The sequence below is a fragment of the Polyodon spathula genome, chromosome 11 (assembly GCF_017654505.1).
Source record: "Polyodon spathula isolate WHYD16114869_AA chromosome 11, ASM1765450v1, whole genome shotgun sequence".
Classification (NCBI taxonomy): domain Eukaryota; kingdom Metazoa; phylum Chordata; class Actinopteri; order Acipenseriformes; family Polyodontidae; genus Polyodon; species Polyodon spathula.
This window is the reverse complement of record NC_054544.1, coordinates 22,618,451-22,642,848: the sequence shown is the minus strand read 5'-3', so window position 1 is coordinate 22,642,848 and position 24,398 is coordinate 22,618,451. Positions and strand designations below refer to the sequence as shown.

Sequence of the window (24,398 nt, the reverse complement as noted above, 5' to 3'; positions counted from 1 at the left end):
AAACAATACTTCAGATTTTAAATGAGACGTTTATTGGGCTCTGCCACTGATTTTGAATATCCCTCTGATCCTGTACAGCCCTGTCTGTTATTGTAGTTCTAGAACTGCATGCTTAAGTGGTATCAAGCATAAAATTGCTTTTATACTACTGCTTAAAACACTGGCATCTGCACTGTCATCAATTGTAACCATCTTTAGGGCTACAAATAATTCCAATTCTGTTTTTCAAAAATGGCCAATTCCATTTTTTCCCACTTTATCAATGTATTAATAATTTTATATGGTATTTGAACAAATTAGAAGGTTGCTAGTTAAAATAAGAATTAATAAATATTGCCACAATTTTTTTCAATCACTTTTGTTGCTGTAATAGTAAGTAAAGAACCTGAACACACTTCAAACCTGCCAATGTTTATGGACATCACTTGGCTCATTGCTAGCATTAAAATAAGCAGGAAAACGTAAGAATTATATTAAAACAGTTCAGAAAACCAAATGTCCAGCACATTTGTGAGAATCATTTAGTCTTCCAGTAACACAGTAGTTCTAGTCTACAAAGTTGTTTTTTAAAATACCTGGTTTAGCTTATTGCTAGTCTCTACAGTAATAAGTATGAAACAGTTTAACAGACAAGCAATGTCATGAGTAATCCTATGTACAGTACTCCAAATTAAATTTAGCATTTTACTGGCATTATAATAATCAGGATTACATATATGAAACACTGAAAGGCATGTACTGAATAGTTGCTCTAAAACGGGTTCACTGCTATGTATTACCCGATTTGTAGTTTAAATGGTGCCCCTTAATGTAAACGCATAATTAATCCTAAATTGTTTCTTTCCTAATTCTCCAGACAGAATGTGCAGTGTAGTGACTACATCCTTTACACAGTAATGCGATCAGTTTCCTTTAAGGATTGTATAGCTAGAAAAATAGTTTCAAGCTTGTTTCTTCATTGTCTGAAAATATAATTCAATTAAAAAATGGCCATTGTTTAATTTCTAATTCTATCTTTGTTAAAGGCAGGTAGCGTGGAAAGAAATAAACTAAACGGTGATGAAATACGCAAATGTAGCTTACTTCGGGAAAGCTCTGCCTTATGCACAGTACCTAGGGTCTTACTTTCAGCATAGAATGCAGTGTTTTGCCATTGTTACTGTCCTATTTACGTTCTTATTCTCTACGTGTTTTACTGGCATTTTAGCCTTCGAGGGAAAGCTGCTTACTATTGCAAGTATTTAATTTATTTTTTGTATAAACCTGTATAAATGTAATTCTGTGCAACATGTGGAAAAGCAAACTGTCATCTAAACTTGAATCCCATGCTCAAATTTCAAAAATAGAACTTTTTTTCCCTCCTGGATTTGTCTGGGAACAGTCAGTGTGTGCCTAGTTGATTTATTCTCTCTCTAACTCCCCCCCACCACCACCACCACCACCTCACTCTGGGGGTAAAATCCCCTGCAAAGGAGATCTGGAAGAGGTGATCAGACTTGCTTATCTCACACATTTCCAAGTCTGGAGCAGCTTTCTGTTCAGAATCTATAGATACGTATATCTGTCCAATAGCTTATGTAAAGCTGTTGCATACCACAGTCATTTCAGTTCTGCCCCCAAAATACCCCTCTTCTGCCTTGGTTCTGTAGTCCTCCCTTCTGTGTATTATCAAAGAAGCCGTGCCATGACTTGGTTCTTGTCTATTTCCTATTTCAGGTGTCTCTGCAGCATTTGCTGTAAAACTGTTCAAAGCCTGGATTAATGAGAAGGATATTGGTTCCGTGGCTAGCAGTCTGAGGAAGGTTGGCATGGACAACAGATTAATGGTAGGTGAATACTAAGCTAGAGACCAGAACAAGCTCTACCCTTGATACTAGATCTACTATAAACTGTGTAATGTGCTTTTCAGTAAACTGCACATGAGTTGGTGTTTTATATTGTACCTAATGAAAAGTACTGCTCTTTTCACTGTTCATAATGTTTCAAATACACTACTTCTACAGTTGGATTGAATTGACATGTAAAGCATACTTGCATTTTTGCTGCTGTTTTGTACCAAAAAAAGTACAGCATAAAGAATTATAAATATGGTTTGACAATGGCACATCTGATTCTGTAGTCTGCACTTCATACTGCTTGCTAGCTCTCTGTTTCACTGTGTGCTGCTTCCACATCTTCACACCATATGTGCTCTGTATAAATGCTAATTGAGTGCACTTGCCTGATTGCTTGTGTTAAAGTAAAACTTGGCTTTCAGTAAAATAAATACTAGGTTTGTTTCCATTCTGTTGTGTTAAGTGCATGAATATATATATTTTTTTGCAATAGGCTTAACACTTTGTTTTAGCAGCATTACCCTGAACAGAGTTTTTTTTTTTTTATTTATTTTTCAGGAACTCTTTCCTGCCAACAAGAGGAGCTGTGAACACTTCTCTAAATATTTCACCGATGCCGGACTAAAGGAGCTGTCTGACTTCGCCCGGAACCAGCAGTCGATCGGCGCTCGCAAGGAGCTGCAGAAAGAGCTTCAGGAACAGATGTCACGTGGGGAGCCGTTCAAAGATGTACGGGTTCATTGTGCATATGTAGACTGCAGTGATGGAAATGACTGACTTTGTGTAGCAGTTTCACCCATTCCAGGTTTTGCTATGAGCTTGATTAGCTGCACTGCAGAGGTAACAAGGTCAGGTGTTTAGCAATTGTAGTAAATCTAAGAGTGGATCAAACTGCTATACTTATGTCCATCCCTGTAGACTGGGACTTTGTTCCTGTTCGTGTGGAGAGATGTTTATTAGTCTGGTTCTTGGTTGAAATTTGCACACGGATAAGTTGGCGTTAAAGACTTCAGCTAAGACTTCAGACCCCTAAGAGTGGAATGGCTACAGAATGGTATTCGAGTATCTTGGTTCCTGCAAAAACATTTTTATATGTAATGTAACAAGGCCACATTCCTCTTTCTGAAACCAAAGCCAAATGAACTAGCTTGATATGGTGTGTGAAGTACCGTGCTTCTAGTATTTTAGAAATTTGTTAAATGGGTCACATGAACATGTATGGTCTTGTAGGTTAATTGGCAGCCATGTCTAATGATATTTTTACTTTTTTTTCATTCCCAGATTATCTTTTATGTCAAAGAGGAGATGAAGAAAAACAACATCTCCGAGCAGACCATGATTGGCATAGTGTGGACAAGTGTGATGAGTGCTGTGGAGTGGAATAAAAAGGAAGAGCTGGTAACTGAACAAGCCATGAAACACTTGAAGGTAAATAAGTCACCCACTTGGCAGCACCTCATATGTCAGTCCTCGATTGCACCACTTTGTTTTAGAACCCTGTTTGATTGCAGTACAGGGTTAAACTGCAAAGGTGTCCTGTGAATGATTACATTGCCTCTTAAAGAACCCCTAATGTTTGTGTCTGGCTGCAAGGTCCTTTTTTCATGAGTAAGTCTTGGCTATGGTGCCAAACTGAACCCTAATCCAAGTTACTCCTGCCATTTGCAGTTTTATATAATTTGTATGCTAATCTGTATATTGGCTGCCATTCCTGCTTTTTATTGTATTTAATCAAATGGATTTGTGTGTTTTATTTTGAGTGTTCTGACAACTGTGAACCCTATTTTAATGTCAACTTTTTCTTCTCTAGCAATACAGCCCTCTCCTCAAAGCCTTTTCTTCCCAAGGCCTCTCAGAGCTCACTCTGCTGGTCAAGATTCAAGACTATTGTTATGACAACATTCATTTCATGAAGACCTTTCAGAAAATTGTGGTGCTTCTTTACAAAGGTAACTTTGAGCATGGCTCTCCCTGTCCATTGTCAATTTGCTGCTTCAAGACTCCGTCTCAGTTTAAGATAGATTTTCTTGGGCAAAATATATATAACCCTTCCTTGTGACTTGCAACTCAGTATTGTGACACTTTGGCTTCTTGATTTAGGCACTTGGCTTTTTGACCATGCATTTGACTTCCAACCCTTCTCAGAGCAATTACAGAAGCGAAATATGGCACATTTATTTCAACTGCAGGAATAGCTTGATGTAATTGCACTTTTCAAAGTGAATAAGAAGTTCATCCATGTGAATGCTCCCTTTCCTGTATGATGGTATACTGCATTTATTTTAAATGCACTGCTTCTGTGTGAAGTACCATTCATTAATAAAGCACTGCATCTAGCCTTCTGTCACACTGTTCTATTTGAATTAAGCTGAAGTTACATGAACTAATTGAGCTGCTTAATTGTCCTTTTTTGTTTTTTCCCCTTCGGTAGCGGACGTATTGAGTGAAGAAGCTATTCTGAAATGGTACACCGATGCCCACGTTGCTAAAGGAAAAAGCGTTTTCCTAGAGCAAATGAAGAAATTTGTTGAGTGGCTCAAAAATGCAGAAGAAGGTATGTAGGCTTTGTATTGAAAGCGAACAATGATGCTTGTGATCCTTTTAACTTCTGTATAGTAGTATTCCATGAAGGGACGTTTTACACAAGGTCAGGGCTTGAAATTAACTTCTCCATGCACTAGCCACCATGGCTAGTGGATGGGGAAAAATCCACTGGCCATACATTTTTACCAGGCAACGTCATTCTGGCGGGGGAGCGACGACAGCAAAAAAAAAAAAAAAAAAAAATTTAAAAAAGCATCACTTTTTATGAGCAGTCTCAACAGGGTCTGAAACAATCTGCCTCACGAATGAAGATAAAGCGTCTGAGATGTTGGGCATCTGTCCTCTCCACAGACTGCACCAGCCCTTTCTGGCAGAATAGTACATTTACTAGCTTCTCTTCTATGACTGTTATTGATTGAACCGTCTGACATCGCTGACAGGAACTTTGCACCTTTTTATTTTCTCTTGCAGCTGCTGCCTTTCTACATCAGCAATGTAGTGCATAGATATTCTTGCTTGTTTTGTTATTCCTAGATTTAGACAGTTCTGTTTATTGGCCCTATATTTAAAAAAAAAAAAAAAAAAAAAAAAGCTATTGTCACCTTTGAGGATCTGCTAAGCATTAGCTTACTATGTTTTTACAAGCTTTAACCCTTTACAGTCCATTTATTCAGCACTTGTCAGGCGCATCGGGTCCTATATTTTCACACACACTTTTACAAAAGCTGTTTAAAAGTAAAACGGGCTTAAAAGGTATTGAATCACAAAAGGACACTCCAGCGAAGCCCCACCCCTTGTTTGCTGTATTTCGCATACCTCTTTATAGATGTGCATACTGAAATTCTCTCCTGATCACTTGTTTTATCACCAAACACCTCAGTGCGATCCAAGTAATTATTTTATTACTAACATCTCAAAGCTCTGCGAATATCAGTCATTCTTTAAGCAGTTATCTCCTTTTGTTTGTCAGTGTTCTCTATAGTGCATGGGGCTATGATACATCCCCATCACCCCCCCCCTTTTTCATTCGGCTCGCATCGGTCTCACTTGGGCATTAAAAGGTTTTCTCTGCTTTTTTCTGGAGAAAACTACTAGAGACCTGTGCTTTACGTCCTTTTGATGTTGTACAGGGTCCAACATCGGACTGGAGAGGGAAAATTTTCAGACCTGGTCTGTTAAAACAAGTCAGTTCAAGATACAGTAGATTCCAGTAAATAGTAAGTTCACCAAAATCCTTAAACACCAAAAGTTTACTTTAACATGGTTGTATTAGTTTACTAGCAAAATATTAATATTACAGAAATACTACTTTTATTATAGAAAATATTGGATGTGCTATGCTAAATTTAAAAGTAATTAATCTTGTTGTATAGGATTTGTTAGACCTGGGGCACTTCGTAATATGCAATGTGTTTTAAAACAGCAGTTGCTGTATTAAAAATTAAACTTGACCGGTTATACTTTCAGTGAGGTTAAAATACTCCAGTTGATTGCATTTGTTCAGCAATTGATACCTATGTGTTCTCCTTTTTAATCTGATCTTTTATAATCGGCTGTGTTGACTGCATATATGCAGTGATGAACACTGAGCAGCTTCTTGACAAACAACCAGTCATTTGTTTTGGTGTTATAATAACTAGCGACAAGGTCAAGGTTCAGTTGACTTGAACTGTCAACGAATGCAGTTTGAGCAGGGCGATTGCTGGTAGAAAGTATAAACTGCACGGCGACACGACGGCGATGATCTCAGGTTGCCTTGCTCTTCAGCGACAGTCGAGCGATGGAATATAAATTGGCCTTAATACATTGCATGCCATTGTACAGGAAAACAGTGTTGTCTCACCAACATTTTGCATTATTTACAAAGTGATTTTATATACCCTTGAATATCTATAAATAAGTTGTACAAAAGGATAACATGTTCCCTACTTCGCAGGTTATAAAATGGTTGGTTGTAAAGGGAGTGCATTTTATTTGATTAGAAAACTGGGTAAACATCTGTACAATCTTGGCAGATGTGAAATGATTTGCATGCAGATGTGTTCATGGTTACTATGGAACCCATAGTAACCCATGTATGCATTCTGCACTATTTGCTAAAGTGTTTTGGTACTGGCACTGGAAACTGAAGTTGCTAGCAACTCTAGTTCCGAACTGTTTTTGCTGTTCTGTGGTAGCATTTTTATTTGTAAAAAATAATCGCGGAGATAAAGGCAGTACTGCCCAAGACGTCCGAGGGGAGTTTTCAAACTTGTAAGTTTCCCGCGGCACTCGAGCTGCCTGCTATGCTCTTCACATGGAGACACTGAACTTGCACTGAAAAGTTATTTACATCTAAAGAATGACATACAATAATATTTTTATACTATCTTAACGGATGCTGTTTGTAAAAATCCTCTAAGTAAATATCAGAAACTAACCTCAATTCTTAACCCTTTGTGGTTCTATGTTGGAGTATACAATTTTCCCTTTCCGGTCCGATTTGTCGAACCCTGTCAAAGCACACCTTTTAGGTCCTTTCTGGACACACAGCCAGGCGTCTCTTCTGGCAGTTAATCAATCCTCGCGGAGAGAGAAGACAAAAAAAATGGTTTATCTGACCCACTTATTACTAGTTATGCACCACAGAGAACACGGGCGATGGCTACTGCCGCACCGATGACGGCGTAGGTCTCGAGGTTCTTATAGCGCGACTGTAAACGTCTCGAAAACAACTGACAATTTCATTATTTTACTGAAACGTAGCGTAAAACTTCCTCAAACCACTTTTTGAAGAGTGACTTCTCCATACACTATGTACGTCACTTATCCCTCACCCCGAAAAACAACCTCTACGTGATGCCTCATAGGACAATACAAAAAAAAAAAAGGTTTGACACCCCCCTTATGGGGGGGAAAACAAAAAACAATTTTTTGTTTAAACCTTTATTCAAAATACGTATTCACTTTTTAACAAATAAATTGGACCTGACGGGCGCTGAATAAGTGGACCGCAAAGGGTTAAACGAGAGATGCTGACAAACTGCACAGAAAACTAGCCCTAGTATAACGCAAGCACCACCTCCTTTTCTGTTTTGTTCGGTTGTCAGTAACGTCAACGTCGTGGGTGTCAGGGTCCAAAATAAATCTACTATATATCAAGGGCTGCTATATAGCGAGAGACCCATAGAAAATCAAATAGGCTAACAAATACTGTGCAACCACTCCCACTCTCTCATTTTATCGGGTGCGTCGGAGTCCAATGTAAATCCTCTACATAACCTGCTTTTTCTCATTTTTCTTATAAAAAGCAGCACACCAGTTTTAATTTGTACAGCGGAGGATAATTGCTTCGCAAACTTCAGTCTCCAATTAATTTCGTGAGTCTTCCTCTCCTTTCTCAAATGCACAAGTCCGCTTCATTTGGGGGGGAAAAAAAAAAAAAAAAACTATTCCCAACAACATAGTAGGCTTGTTGCTAGGGAGTTGACGTCGCTGCCTTGTTTCTTTTGCTAGTACATTGCTGCCACACGAACACCTCGTTGTCTAAAATAAAAACCATTTCTAGTATCTATTTAATTTGCTTTGTTATAGTGCAATGCGTGTGCATGATAACAGTACGATATTAATGCTTGGTTTTTAATTTTTGTATATTGTTTGTGTAGTATGAAGTAAAACAGTAATTAAGTGCCTATGTACATTGCAGCTAAGGCATATGCAGTTAGACAGTAAAAATGGGGAGCCAGCTCCAGGACCACAATGTATTTGAATCTGCAGTATAGCGAGGGGTGGGTGTAATGTATTAAATAGACCAATCGAAAGCAGAAGTTGGGGTGGCAGTTTTTTTTTGCAGGTGGTGGTTGTTAGTCAACAGCTTCTATTTATTAAAGGTACAGAGCCACTGGCATTCAAAGTGTTCAGTGTACAAAAACTTACTCACCACTGACATGTGAAATTTACCCGTTGCAGACCAAACTAACCCGCTATTGGCAGGTTTTAATTTCGAACCCTGCAAGATGCTGTGGTGTTTCATGCACTTTCAGTAGAATTCTCTGTAGACCAGCAGTCTAAGGGGTTAACTTGTACAAATAACAAACTTTTGCCTATTGCTTAAATATACCTTGGCTAAAACTACTTATTTGCATCCCTGGTCAACATGTGTAATTGCAGCAGCCTAGACTGGCAAGCTGCCACCTAACTTCTGCCCAAAGAGATGAAGGGCACAATGTGCAAGACTTTAGCCACAGAAACTGTCTCAAAGAGAATAGATTAGTGCAACAGTGTCATCTGAATGAACAAGCCATTCAACCAAAATCCATGTTTTCAGTCTTGTACTGAAGTCTGTGGGATTTACTGTAGTCCTCTCATTGCTCGTCCTTGTACTATACTTTTATGATAACATTGACAGTACAGTTTGTTTAAATTCCTTTTTTTTTTTTTTTTTTTTTTTTTTTTTTAATATAAACTGCCTTTCCAGCTGTAATGTCGCAGGGAACAAGTTTTTACATTCTGAACACTTTTACAAAGGTTGCAGCAAGGATTGTGGTTTTAATGTGGTGTGTGTGTGTTTTTTTTTGTCATCCCCCCCCCCCCCACAGAATCGGACGAGTCGGACACTGAAGAAGGCGATTAAACCCTGAAAGAGGTTTTGCGTTTTAAATAAAGTAGCAACAGGAGCTGTAGAATGTTTGTTTGTTACAGGAGTGCTTGTCTTTATTTTTTTTTTTTTCTATTCTACCTCCTTGTTTTTCTGACTAATGTTTAGATGTAATTAAGGGCTTTCCCAAAGTTCATTTTAACTCCTTTTTTATGTCAAAAAAAAGTTCACACCTCATATAGCGTCTTGTGAATGTCTCCCTGTCGCTGTCAAATTCATTAAGTGTAATTACCAATTTAGGATCCTGCAGATTACGATACGGTTAGCTTCCCTCTCCCAAATTCAGTTCCTCCTGAAGTCATAATAAATGTATCATATGTGCCACCTCACTTGAATTACTGTTATGATTCGGGTTTCATATAATTCGTAAAACCTGAGTTACAATGGCTTGTTTATTTCTTGCATTTCCCTGTTCCAAAAAGGCATTTAAATTGGACATTATGCTACCTTTTTGTTATTTTTGCCAAATTAAGAAGCCCTGAACTATTTTGTGCAGACAAATGTTTTGGTTTTGTCCCACTTTTTTCGTTTTGGTCTCCTTGGTTTAGTTCGAATACTGAAAGAATATAAATGGAATTGATCTCGCTAATGTGTCACTGCTGTGCTTAAGCAACATACCTGGTTTAAAATAGTGGCAGGATTTGTTTTTTGCCCCATTTATAGGTTATTTTAATAAAGGATGATTTAAAGGACTTGTGTAAGACTATTCATTAGCCAGGCCCTGGGTCTTTCCAACTCCAGTGGACCCCCATATGGCAGTGACTTGTCAATAAATACGTTTTCTGTGGGAAAGCCTGTGCCACAAGATTTTAAAATAAAGACCTTGCATGTAATGACATCTCTTTACATGAGCAGGCATCTTCCACATGTGAGTTATCCTAACTTGGTCATCTTGACCTGGGATGAATGGTCAAGAATGTGTCCACATTCAGCAAAATTTGAGACTGGATAGATATTGGATAATCAAATTGTGTAATCAAGAATATCTCCAAATGCATTGTAATTTAGAATAGTGTGTGTATCTATATGAATGAGATATATTTCTCACTCATGAATGAGAGAATCTCACAACCATTACTGTTCAATTAATATCTGAGCTAAAGGACTTGGGATGTTTGAATAAAGTGTTAATGAAATTAAGCTTGGATTATTTTGTCTGTATAGGAGATTACATTGTATTCTAACCTGTAATTGGGGGAGTAGTTTAGTGGCATCTCTGGTACTTTCACAGAGGGTGGAGGGTGGTCATTCCTTCTGAGATATTTAAAAAAAAAAAAAAAAAAAAGGCTGTCAGTGGTACAATTTAGGTTTTGTTTTTGTAAGCTAAAGGCTTCTACAGTGCTACACAGACAGCATGTCTTCTAGTCAACTGGGTTTGATAGACTTGATATTTGAACAATCTGTATCCTTCCCCAGTCATGCAAATCTTTGATTAGAAAGTTCTTCAGTTTAACAACCTGTCATTTCAATTGTAATTTTTACTGTGTAAGTTTTCCAAGGCAGAATTAGGTGTGTCAACAATGCTTCACCAAAAACTGAATTTCAGCATGTACTAAGTCTATTACCCATGACTCCTGCATGTAGTTTGTACACACTGGTTGTAATAAAAAATTTAAATCCTAGGAGTTGCAGCAAGGGTAGATAAAGCATTTGAAGGTCCACCAGTGTAACAGGCTCCTGTTTCTGCCTCCTAAAACTGATCTGTGAGCAGTGATCTGAACTCTATGTAAAAGTGCAACTGAGAACTTGGTGACCATCCATAATTACACAGGCCCCATTTAAAAGAATTGGGCAGAATAAACTGAATTTTGTTTACAATATGTGTATATAATATGTAGCAGGGATAGTTCAGTGCAGATCAATGCTTATCCCCCTTTGTTATAATCAGATTGAAACAGCAAATGGCCAACGTCTCATTTATTTTTGCCACAAGAGGGCAGTCTCATCATTTTGATTTGGTTTTAGAAAAGTATAACGATCGTTAAATTAACTCTTCAAGATCCCAAAAATAGGCAACTACCATTCCTGGGAAATGTTTTTTTTAGAACACCTACCCTGGACTGGAAAAAGCACACTTTTCTAGACTGGGGGGGGTAGTTCAGTTTCTATTCCTCTAGCCTGCACTAGATTACAGGGGAGTAGTTTGAATTATATGCCCTTTAAACTGCCCTGGAACTTCCTCTTGCGTGTGAGACTAACTGTTCATTGTCTGTGGTCATCTTTAGCCTGTCTCTCTGAGGGTGTTAAGATTAATACAACCAAATACATTTTCCTACTACTGTAATCTCTCTCTGCCTTCTCTCCACTACCCAAAAAAAAGAGTAAAAGCACACCCTATTTACAGCTTTATTCCTTTTGAAATAAAATTTGAAGACCATTTTAAGGCATTTCAACATATATCTCTCATATGAAACATTGCAGTGGCAATATTTTTCGGCTATTTATATTTTCTAAATAGTAATAAATCTGCAACACATTTTCCAAAAAAAAAAAAATCTTGTAGGTGATGGAGAAGTCCCAGTACATTTAAGATGGATGTTTGCATACTTGTATTGGTTCAATTTTATATAATAGTAAGATCAAGGTGTACTGCACGCCAAAGGCAGTCCACTATGTTATCTGTTCAGTTGGCAATGGGGCAGTATCTTTCAAAAAAAATGTAAGTGACTCAGTCATTGAGACAGTGAGTTTCAGTATTCATAAACATTTTACAGATCAGTTCAGCTGTGCAAAAAAAAAAAAAAAAAAAAAAAAGTAAAAACCAAGTACTTTAAAACAATTTACTACATAGGGCACATAGAAAATAAAAGTAATTTCAACTTAAAAGAATTCCTACAGTTTTGATGGGATACCTAAACCAGTGTAAATAAAAGACACTCCCAGACACTGCTAAATAGTCAATTAAAGAGGGCCGATAATAAAACAATAGTATTAGTGCTGGGACAAACATGCTTTCAGTAAAAAATATTAAAATACAAAATTATCAGTAGTAAAATAAACCCTTACCCCTTCAGAAACCTATTGAAAACAGTTAAACACTAATGTACAGTAGAATATGTTTATTTCAGCTGTCATTTATGCATTGGTTTTCTTTGGGATGTATCTTTGTTTTATCATGGTAGACCATGAGACAGATCCACAACACTCACTAAACACTACTTTAGTTTGCCTTCACCCCTCCAATATTTAACTCATATGAAACAAACAATATATGAAAGTTCAAAGGTTAATGGTCACCTAGGCAATAAGGTCATTGCTGAGCTGCTTGTAAGCACCAACATCAATAAATAGTACACTTACCATCAGTGCTTTCATAGATTTTCCAGCCTCGGCTCTTTATGAAACCAGGCTTGCGTGACTTCATAACTGGGTACTCTGCATATTTCCAAAACGCTCAAACAATAATTGAACTGAACAATAATAATACAGTGTATAGAACCATCAGCTGTCTGAAGAGTGCCACTGCATACAAACTCTGAAGAAGTGACCCTAAGCAGTGGAATACTTGGAATAAAGACCTATACTAAATGGATCTCAAAGGCCAGAGTTGTGTACCACTGGCTTACAGTGAGCCAACCTACACTGTACTGTACACATTATTATATATATATATATATATATATTCTAGTCATGGTCTTAGCAATGGTGCACACAACATCACCAGATCTCCTTGACCACTGTGGTCTGTGGTGCTTCCAGCTTGGCAAGCATGGACCTGAAGCCCCCTGTCCGCAGCCAGGAGAAGTTACCTGATGAGGTGGGCTGGCTGCTAGGAGCAGGGGGCTTGCTTTTGAACAGACTTTCTGAACCCTCCTTCCTTGTACCCCTCCTCCCTGTGTCCCTTTCAGTCACTCTCCTTGCAGACCGAGAAGCAGACGGGGGTCCGGTGAAGCGAGCAGGCCGGTTGTATTTGGCGAGATCAGAACTCTGCGTTCTGCGCACTTTGTTATCTTCATCGCTGTCTTGAATGAGCAGCGGGTCTCCCAATGTCTTGCGCTCTTCTCCAGGTTCCCTGTGATCCTCCTTCACTTCAATAATTTCATAAATCAGATCACTCTGCTCTTCTTGTTTAGCCCTCTTGAACTTCACCTTGGAGGATGGACTCCTTCCTATTTTCTTCTTTGCATGCTTACCTTTGGCAAACTTTTCCTTTCTTGTACATCTTAACAGGTTTCTGCAACAAACGAAACAAAAAGGTTACTTTATTCAGCCCCACAGAGATCTGCATCTGATTCCTGCAAAACCTCACAGTTTTTAGTCGACTCAAAACATGAATACGGTTCATAGGAAAGGCAGTGGTGCTCGTGTTGCATGGATTATGTAGCCATATTTAGTGAATGGTAAATTGTTTAGTACTATAAACTAAACTCAGGCAATACCAATTTAGATATTAGAATAAAAAGAAAAAGTAACTGGAAAGCAAATAACATGAATGATGCCCGATACATAAGCGAGATACTGATTTAACTTTGTACAACCTATTTATCTTTAAAATATCCCTTATGGAAACTCCAGTAGCTTTCAGTAGAATAGTGTTCTCAAACTGGGGGGCATGAGAAGGTTCAGGGAAAAAAAAGTTTTACAGCACACATCTTAACATACACATACACACACACACAGTGATAGAATAAAAGGGAAAGTAATAAAATATATATATATGTATTTGAGAATGAGTATGTGCAGAGCACTGTGTCCAGGTTTTCTGTACAAACAAAATGGAATTAGCAGTATTTCTAAGTGTCCACTAGAGGTCGTTGGAGAACTCAATGTGTATCAACACTCAGGTCGTAAACAATTTGGTAAAAGTGGTCATTAATTTTCTACTCAAGAGCTCAGCAAAAATAAGTTATTTTGTCTGGGTCTGACTGAAGATGAGCAGAAGTTTGTGTGAACCGTGGAAGCCATTATTGAGTGCTTGGATCTGGAGAATTGCATCAATTTTGCATCAGCAGAGAGAGAAACCATCACAACCTGTGCAGGATGAGCTGCAGTTTGTGGAGTCCCAAACAGGAGAACCTATATTGTTACTGTGTGGTTTTGTTGGGGAAATGGCTTAGCCATCCCAACCATTTAATTAGGGAATCCAAGTGTTTAGTTGGCACTCCTTGAAGGAGTTAGGCTTTTATTTGGTTTGTTTACTCTGGTTTCTCTATGCACTGTAAATAAAACACACTATTGGTTTGGAAAACAACTGGAAGTCTCCAAGTCCATTACTGTGAAAACCCTGAACAAAATACAGCCACTATCACAATATATATTAACTTGAAGCAAAACTTACTACTGACACCTCCTGGCATGTCAAATGTTTTAGATGGCACTATGCCTCTGACTGGTGCCTTGTAAGCTTGCATAGTATTGAGCTAAGTCCACTGCCATGTGGTGATGTATGTTGTTTATCGACTTACTACAGGGTGTGCACATTGTTAAGAATTGGACGCAATCAATAAACTAATTTGCAGTGTTATATTTGCTCTTTACCACAGACATAGAGAAAAGTCAGTGGCATGTTATTTTATTATTATTTTTTAACCGGTATATGTACATGTGTGTGGCGGTTGGGAGGCATCAAGTACCACAGACCAGAGGAAGGGGGGCGCAGTCCAGAGTGTTTGAGAACCACTGCAGTAGAATAAGAAAGTGTCTATAGTAAAGGTCCACTGCTAGATGCCGTCCCTCAGAGTGTCCTTAATCTTACAGTATTAGTAAACAATTTCAATGTGTGAAAGGGCATAGCTTTTTGTATCAGGGAAGCAGAATATGGCTACAAAAAAAAAAAAAAAAATGTACAAATGCCTCAATAATCAGATCACCGTCCCACACGTAGTAGAAACTGGCACAACATTTTTTAAATGCACAAACCATTCCTCCCCTTACCTCTGAAGAAATACATGCGGCCAGCAGCACCTTTCCTTTTGGTTTCCATCGCACGCCGACTGGCCCTGCCTCTCCTTCCTGTTCCTTACTTTCCTCAAAACGTTCCACAGTTTTCTGCAATTGTACATATAGAGATGCTGGGTTACAACCTCACAAAGCATTCCTACTGAATAGAACTGCGTTGATTTTAAAAGCATTTTAACAACTGGATGTACAGAGAATGGGCAATCTATACAGTCCCAAATGAAAACATTTTGTAAACCTCTTAAATAACCATGTTAAAGATGAACGAAAAAGCGTGAAGCCTTTTTTTAATTAAGAATCTGTTACTTAAGAGGTTTTGGAAACAGTGATGTATCTGTATTTTGTTTTCTTTCATTTATTTATTTATTCAAAACAGAACAGAGATATTTGTGAATATCTCATCAGTAGATGAAAGTAACATCAGTCTATAGTCTCATGTTAAATTGCTCGATTTACATCACTGCTGGTAATTAGTTTTAAGAAGATGGAAATTTTGCCTAAAAAAAATAAAAATAAAAAAAAAAATACTATGAAAGTTGCTTCACCTTTTAATAGAACCAGGTATTGTCTGCACAAATTAACTGGTCTGTTGCCACCCTTCTTTTTTGTTCCTCACATGTGTATCAAATCCTGTGTAGGCCCACATTTTTGATTATTAGAAGGGGAATGAAGCCCCCCTTACTGAAGATACCAAGATAGTTAGTGAGCAAGGGGTCTGAATTGGGAATAGTCTGCCCCACAGTTACACGGTAACCACTATTTAATAAGTGTGTGCCAGTGATCATATTTTCTGAGTATTTACCTTTAAGAAATGTAAAGCTTTTGGGTGTTTGAATAAAACGTAAATTACTCAACACAAAACAATGCGGTCCTACAGTTTCCCGTGTTTACACAATTACAGAGTATCAATCAAGCACAGTCAGTCACACGTTACCAAACTCATATATATTTTTTAAGTGATTGATTTACCTTTCTTTGACCCTTATGATATTTTTTTTCTTCACTTTCCTGTATCATTTCCATGTATCATCTCTATAGTGAACTGTGGGATTATAGTCCTGTCAAATTGTTATCTCGGATTAAGCTTGACAAAGTAACACATATCCCAGTTTCCACAGTGGTAGCTCATGTTAGGGTTAAGAAAAAGGTCACATTAAGGTAAAAGCCAGCTGCCTCTGCTAGTTTTGCAACATATTTTCATTATCAGTTTATGGCCTTGGTATGGCAGCAAAAATGTCAGCACCCCCAATGAGAGGAAAATACACCATTGATTGGTACTCAGTTGTAAAGTGAGGGAAGGACAGCCTTTCTTGTTTTGAAATCAACACACTCATAAACAGGTGTATTTTCATGTAGTTCATATCTGCTGATAGATACTTCTTAAAGGCAATTACTCTGAAATTGAGTATCAGCACACCCCTGGTATTGCTCCACACACTCTACTGTGTTGGCGGACTCCACAATGATACTTGCCCTCTGGTCCGTGGAAATCTTCGTGGTAAGCGCCTTTTCAATAGAACCCACTCATCACAGGACAAGGAAGAAGGATCTATTTAAAAATGGAGATCAAAAACAAAAGCACAGTATGTAGGTCATTGATAAAGACTTGTAAACATTAGGTAACATGTATATTTAAAATTACCAGCAGTGTTCGTAAAATTATATAAAAATAGTGCTGAGAATTGGAGGTGAAATCAACATGGATAATCACGACTTATAATCAAATTCTTGTTTAATTTGTTTAATTCTTGCTCAGACAGATCCCTTAACAGGCCATAAAGGAAACTATTTTTAACTACCGTAAAACTTCAAATAATCGCCTGGCTCTAATACATGCCGGGTCAGCTGGCAAATATTGTAAATAAACGCCGGGTCAATGTCATCTCCATTGAAACCGAGGAAGATGAGGAGGAGCTTGAGCGTAATGAACTGCTAATAAGTGACAGCGATGAATGCGACTCTCACGATTAATAAATAATAATCACATAAAACGCAATTTAAGGTAGGCCTACATGTAATGCATATTTGTTTAATGCAGTTATTATGTTATTAAAAGTTTTGATCATTTTAAGCGTGCTGAAAGTAGGCCAGATACAAACCTCTTTGGTGTATTTTAATGTATTTTGTTGTATTAACAATGTACAAGTTTGAGATTAAACAAATTATTTTTGATAATGATACTTATTGCTTTAATTGTTCATTTTTAAAAACATCTTAGAAGTTTGTATTATTATTATTATTATTATTATTATTATTATTAATAATAATAATGGTAGATCTAATTCCATTTCTAAATACAAACTCGTACTTCTGCTTGTTCATTTCTCAATGTTTTCCATACCGTATCCTTGTTAACCAGTGCATATAAAAAGACCATAATAATACTTTCACTATACAGTGAGGGTGTACAATACAATGTAATTTAATTATAAAACAAAACTGTTACTTAGTTCCCACTGACACACAGCTTTTTAACAAAGTTGCTGGAATGTTTAAATTGAGTTACAATGTTGCTACAAGGTTGTGCGTTAGCGGCTTCTCAATGACCTCATGAAGCAAGTGAAGCTAGTGACCTAATAAAAATGCTGGTCTCCAACAAGCACCGGGTCTGCTGGCAAATATTGTAGTTTATGGTATATTTACATTAAACCAACATCCAACTGCAGCCACAAGTAACACATTCTCTATCAATCAGACAACTGGAACTGAAGAGCAGCTCCTGAACTTCCAGCTCTACAATAGAATATATAAAATCTTTTTAGATCGCACCTTTCATAGTGGACCACCATCACAAAGCACTTTACAGAGGTAGGCTGTGAACTGTGCATTATATTCACTTACAATAGGACACTGATTTAACATCTGATCTGCAGGATGGAGCACAAGGTTAAGTGAGGCAGTCAGTGGCAAGGTGGGATTTGAACCGGTGACCTTCTGGTTACAAGCCCTTCACTTTAAACACTGGACCACACCGCCTCTTCCAAACACCACGGCCCCCAGGCTTTTACATGTGTTTTTTTTTTTGGGGGGGGGGGGGGGGGGGGGGGGGGCTTGGGGGGGAATGCTTATACATGAAACCAAAGGAGCAACTGGAGTTTCCCAGAAAACAGCATGTACCCAAGTGTAAGACCAGGTATAACTGAGAAATTGCATTAAGAAACACAAAGAATGATTGTGAACACACATACCGTAATCAATTGTCTTGCTCACTGGCTTAATTTCACTCCTCATTCTCCAGTACAGCTCTAGACACTGTGTGCAGAGGCTGTTGGCTGCATCAGACAGCCCTGAATGCACAGACAGGCAGTCATCTTCATCACACAGAGTGTTATCATTCTCATCTTTGCTTTCTCCTTCTTGTTCATATTCATATTCATCATCATCATCATCATCATCATCTAAAATGCAGATCACCTCCACTGGAAGTACAGCAGGGCTCCTTGCCCTCCAGGCACTGTGTTCATCAGTCTTGCCGAGGTGCATGCTCACCTCACTCCCTTGTTGCGCTTGGTTCTCTGTTTCTATGTTTACGGACAGGTTGCTGCGAGAGCCCTGGCTGCTAGAACACGACGAGCTGTTGAGTGACAGTGTGCTATTCGATCCTTCAGTCCAGAGTCTGCGTACAGGTAGCAGGATCGGGCTGTAGCACACGGCTTCTGCTGTTGCTGCTGCTGCTGCTTCTTTATTGGCTCTCCTTGACAGGAGGCGACCTTGATCTGTCCTATCATCTAGTCTGCTGTAGTTAAAGGCATCAGAGCGCATGTCATTGCTTTTGGATGGTCTTATTAACCTCTTGTACCTGGGAGGAAAAAAAAGGAAGTAAGAAGTTTGTACCAACATAAATGTGAGACTAGAGGTTTATTTGATAAACCTTCTGCATCTGTGTGAGCTGGCCAGTGCTGACAATAGCATTGTGATGGGATAATTCAGTTAATTGCTGCTGCTAAGGAGATGCAATGAATCCCTTTTTTTTTTTCTTTAAATTACAACAAAACTCACACTTAAAGGGGAGACTGACATCAGTCTCCAGTATCTCTAGTTTCACAAGTCCTTGTGATGAACGAATTAGAAACAACATGAAAAAGTGCATGTTAGTGCGATAGTGATCTCATTTTGTACAACCTATTTATTCTATCTGTAGAATATCCCTTGTGGAAACTCCAGCTTTCAGTAGAGCATGCAAGCAGAAGAGATATGTGTTGTCCCTCAAGGTTTCATTAAAAGCAAAGTATCATTTGTGAATGACTTCAGTGTGTGAACGAGTCTGGGCTTTTTGTGGCAGAGAAGCATAAACAAAGTTATGGAATCCATTCTACCTACTAAACATGTATGCCAGTTGCAGTTATACCACACAACCAGTGTAAACTCAAACTTAAATTATGATTTGAATCACTGGTTTCTTTTTTTTTTTTTTTTTTAAATACCAACTGTGTGATTTAAAATGGTTTGTAATTGCAGCACCTCTTTCTACCCTAGCATGCACGCCACACATTCGCCGCATGAAAGTAATGTTTTTTTTTTTTTTTTTTTTTTGTTTTTTTTTTTTTTTTTTTTTTTTTTTTTTTTTTTTTTTTTCTTATGGGTGGGTGGGCGGGGGTTGCGGGGGGTGGTTGCAAACAAAAACATTTTTTAGTGAAATATCTTTTATATCCGGAAAGCAAACGAAAGTTTTCGTTAATGGAAAATTATAGAACTGTGGTATATAGAAAATATACATGATATACTATTAAAATTATTAAATGGGTTCAACCTTGGATATGGTTGGAATATAAATTTATAAAAAAAAAAAAAAAAAAAAAACCAGCTGCACACAGCGCCCTGTCGAGATTATATCAGTCATAATATCAATACATACAGATTTTCAAACTCGTTGTCTATCTCCGAACAGCGTCGCGTTTTCGTAGTCTTCATGTCGCTATCGTTTTTTGCTGTAACGGTTATTTTGTGATGTTTTTATCTTCATATTACTTCTTTTTTTCACTCAGGGCAACAATCCGGAAGTATGACACTTGGCCGGTTTTTGCGACGCACCTCTTAACAGTCTCGCGTTTTGATTGGTCCTTGTCTGTTAGAGGAATATGACGTCAACACGAGTGGGAATGCTGGGAAAGCCTAGAGACTTTTTTTTTTTTTTTTTTTTTTTCATTGATCGGAAAGAGAGTATATGCTTTCCAGAATCTTTCAATTACAATATAATATGGTATTTTGCTGTACTAATATAACAAACTATGGGTGACAATTACTTTATATAAATTATCATGTTATGCACGAATGTAAGAATTGGCTTTCTGTGGTGATGCGTCTTTCAAATAGCGCATGTATATATATATATATATATATATATATATATATATAGAGAGAGAGAGAGAGAGAGAGAGAGAGAGAGAGAGAGAGAGAGAGAGAGAGCGAGAGCGAGAGCCCTATCTGTAATCTTTTGCGTGATTTATTTTAATAGCAAATATATATCGTGCTTACAAGTTTTGTTACAGGAGTCATTAGTGGTCTGGGGGTGGTTTTGTCCCAGCGGGTCGACGGAGTAGAGCACCCTATTCTGTAATCAGCAAGAAAATGCTCCCTCGGGAGTGCAACTACTCCATCATAGAAAAGGAATGTCTGGCCAGTAAATGGGCCACTCAGATTTTACGCTATTACCTATTGGGACATTCATTCTTGTCACTGACCACGCCCCTCTCAGATGGTTAAGCATGATGAAGGATAGCAACGCCCAAATAACTCGGTGGTATCTGGCGCTGCAACCCTTCATGTATTTCATGACACACCGTGCACCTGCGTCATGCTTTCACTTTGCACTGCAACCCAAACGTTCACAGTCAATAAAAGTTATTAGTTGTAATTGTCTTTCAGTACAATTTCATGTCATTAGCAAACAGGTGTGATGAGTCGATGAATTCGTCGTAGATTGGATGATTAATAAATTAGTAGAAAATGTAAAGATTAAACACCCTATGTAAAACACAAAATATATGAATTTAAAAAAAATTAACATTTATAACCACATAAATAAAGAAGTTCCCTTTTCTGTGAATGTTTGCAATAAGGAAGGTGATTTCACTTTGTTGTTGATGACAACAGCACCGGGCTGAAGTAATATTCATGATTTCACATGCACCTGTCTCTGTGGTGCAACAGGGTTCCAGTTGAAATACATGGTCAAGCCTACCCTAGTGCGGAGAACACAAAGCTAGTGAAGGAAAGACTCAGGACCCTGTTTAGCAACATTCGCAAACCCCTAAGGATTCGCAAAACACTTTTGCAGACAGTTAGCGCACTAAAATCAGGTGCACGTGTGGGCAAACAGACTTTGCCCACCTACAGTGGCTCTCAAAAGTATTCGCCCCCTTGGACTTTTCCACATATTATTGTGTTACAACATGGAATGAAAATTGATTTAATTAGGAGTTTTTGCCGCTCATCAACACAAAAAAAAGTCCATAACGTCAAAGTGAAAAATAAAATCTACAAATTGTTCTAAATTAATTACAAATATAAAACAGAAAATAATTGATTGCGTAAGTATTCACCCCTTTGCTATGACACACCTAAATAAGCTCTGGTGCAACCAACTGTCTAACCAACTAACCAACTGTCTTCACATAATTAGTTGAATGAAGTTCACCTGTGTGCAACTAAGGTGTTTCACATGATTTCAGGTTAAATACACCTGTCTCTGGGAGGTCCCACAGTTGGTTAGTACATTTCCTAACAAAAACTACATCATGAAGACGAAGGAACATTCAAAGCAAATCCTGAATAAGGTTCTTCAAAAGCACCAATCAGGGGTAGGATATAAGAACATTTTCAAGGCATTGACTGTTCCCCTGAGCATGGTAAAGTCCATTATTAAGAAATGGAGAGAATATGGCACAACTGTGAATCTGTCTAGAACAGGCCGTCCTCAAAAACAGAGTATCCAGGTGAGAAGGGCACTAGTCAGGGAGGCCACCAAGAGTCCTATGGCAACTCTAAAGGTTTTACAGTCTTCCACGGCTGAGCTGGGCGACAGTGCAAACGGCAACAGTAGCCCGGGTGGTTTATAAAACTGGACTTTATGGGAGTGGAAAAAAGAAAGCCATTGTTGAAAAAAACTCACATCACATCTCAGCTAGAGTTTTCCAGAAGGCATGTGGGAGACTCTGAAACCAAGTGGAAGAAGATTCTATGGTCTGATGAGACCAAAATAGAGCTTTTTGGCCTGAACGCTAAGTGTTATGTTTGGCGCAAGCCTAACACCACACATCATCCTGAGAACACCATCCCTACAGTGAAGCATGGTGGTGGCAGCATCATGTATGGGGATGCTTCTCTGCATCAGGTCCTGGAAAGCTCGTGAAGATAGAGGGCAAAATGGATGCAGCAAAGTACAGAAAAATCCTGGAGGAAAACCTGTTGAAGTCTACAAGAGACCTGGGACTTGGAAGAAGATTTGTCTTTCAGCAGGACAATGACCCAAAACGTACAGCCAAAGCCACACTGGAGTGGCTTAAAAACAAAATGGTCAGTGTCCTGGAGTCACCCAGTCAAAGCCCAGGCCTCAATCCAATTGAGAATATGTTGAAAGAGTTGAAAATTGCTGTTCACCAAAGGTCCCCATCCAACTTGACGGAGCTTGAGCAATTTTGCAAAGAAGAATGGTCAAAAATTGCAGTGTCCAGATATGCAAAGCTGGTAGAGACTTATCCAAATAGACTCATGGGTGTAATTGCTGCCAAAGGTGTCTCTACCAAATATTGACTCAAGGGGGTGAATACTTATGCAATCAATTATTTTCTGTTTTGTATTTGTAATTAATTTAGAACAATTTGTTGATTTTATTTTTCACTTTGACATTATGGACTTTTTTGTGTTGATCAGTGGCAAAAACTCCTAATTAAATCCATTTTGATTCCATGTTGTAACACAATAAAATGTGGAAAAGTCTAAGGGGGCTGAATACTTTTGAGAGTCACTGTATGTGATTTAGCAACACACGTTTTTGTGCCCACTCGGCCAGTTAGCATCAGCGCTTGACATGGGCTGAACTTGGGGAGTGTCCTCATTTAAATACAAATGTAGCGATTTAGCAAATCATCAACAGCGTTATCGTTTGCATTTCAGTGGGCATGTGAAAACCAGGTCTAAACTGAGCGCAAATTACATGGTCGACTACAAATACCAGTGAAACTACCGGGGAAGCAGGTAAAGAAAACAGAGAGAGAAAAAAGTAAAGAAAAATAAAAGAAACATGGAGTGTGCACTGGATTAATGTGATACATTGTAATGTGATACATTGTACTGTGATTTTGTAACAATTGTAAGTTGTCCTGGATAAGGAAGTCTGCTAATAAGTAAGTAAATAAATTATTATTATTATTATTATTCTACATGGACAGACAAAGAATGGAGGAGGAGACATCTCCAGTCATCCGTCTTTTCTGAGCATGTCTGATAAACAATGTATGTAACAATTTCGCCAAACAGTCACTGACATTTGCCAACTGCTTCAGGCTGACCTGGAAGGTCACGTGTGGAGAGCATATCGTTTGCCTGCAGCACTAAAGTACATACACCAACACAGAATATGCACTTCTACGTAAATCGTAAGGGGACCTATTATGTCAACGTGCAAGTAGTGTGTGATCTCTGATGCCAACAACTAAATCACAAACATGTATGCAAACTCCGCTCATGACTTCTTGATCCTTGCTAATTTGCGTGACAGCTGTGTTTCAGCTGGATGACAGGACAACGGATATCCACTGAAGCAGTGGCTACCGAGACCACTGCTCAACCCCACGACCCCTGCCGAAGATATACTCGTACTTTTAAATGTGCTCGTACTGTAATTGAGCGAACGTTTGGAATCATCAAAATGTGATTTCGATGTTTGGATGTCTGTGGCAGAACACTACAGTACACTCCTCAGAAGGTTAGCAATATCATCCTGGCTTCTTCTGTTTTACACAACATAGCTTTCTGTAATGGACATAGAAACCTAAAGAGGAAACATTACAGTGTTGGAGGTTCCAGATGCTGCAAGTGCCAGGCAGGTCAGACAAAGCCTTTTAGACGGGTTCACAGGTACGCATGCGGACCAATAACAAAATGCAGACTTTGTTATTGTTGTAAAAGATGCAAATTCGTACCATTAGTATATTTTTAACAGGAAAGCATTTATAATAAAGGCAAAGACGGTACTCACGGTTCAAATGTGAGCTATACGTGCCTAACTTAAGGAAAACAAGCGAAACAGAAAGCGAAACAGAAAGCGAAACAGAAAAAAAAAAATGTAACTTAATTTTGCTTAAAAAAATGTAGCCTTGCTTGAGTCACTTTACATTATATGTGTATTTTCCCAAGGCGGGGCGGTGTCCGAGCGTCTCACCTGGTACAAGCACAGCCGTGTGCTGTGCAGGATGGGTTATACACCGCAGGTTCGCGTTCTGGCTGGGTGAAGTCACTGCTATTCGCTCAGTCTCTGGCGCACC

The 24,398-nt window shown here is 38.4% G+C and overlaps 2 protein-coding genes across 4 annotated transcripts in view; one reads left to right on the top strand and one right to left on the bottom strand.

Moving 5' to 3' along the window:
- The window catches only part of LOC121322947 (basic leucine zipper and W2 domain-containing protein 1-A-like), a 17,157-nt gene extending 7,450 nt beyond the window's left edge, over positions 1-9,707 (top strand). For both annotated transcript variants that reach the window (XM_041263592.1, XM_041263593.1), the window contains 6 exons: positions 1,717-1,826; positions 2,394-2,564; positions 3,117-3,263; positions 3,646-3,784; positions 4,267-4,389; positions 8,957-9,707. In XM_041263592.1, coding sequence (XP_041119526.1) covers positions 1,717-1,826; positions 2,394-2,564; positions 3,117-3,263; positions 3,646-3,784; positions 4,267-4,389; positions 8,957-8,991 — 725 coding nt within the window. In that variant the 3' untranslated portion in view covers positions 8,992-9,707. The remainder of the gene's footprint in view (positions 1-1,716; positions 1,827-2,393; positions 2,565-3,116; positions 3,264-3,645; positions 3,785-4,266; positions 4,390-8,956) is intronic.
- On the bottom strand, positions 9,094-24,398 carry si:ch211-227n13.3. 2 transcript variants are annotated; one of them, XM_041263591.1, is made up of 5 exons: positions 24,296-24,398; positions 18,102-18,712; positions 16,387-16,462; positions 14,890-15,003; positions 9,094-13,189 (listed from the first exon to the last, which is right to left on the bottom strand). In XM_041263591.1, exons 2-5 carry the CDS (start codon positions 18,673-18,675, stop codon positions 12,673-12,675), a joined length of 1,281 nt encoding a protein of 426 aa, XP_041119525.1. In that variant the 5' UTR covers positions 18,676-18,712; positions 24,296-24,398; the 3' UTR covers positions 9,094-12,672. The 2 variants fall into 2 exon arrangements, with proteins under 2 accessions (XP_041119525.1, XP_041119524.1); XM_041263590.1 differs by lacking the exon at positions 24,296-24,398 and adding an exon at positions 19,769-19,965.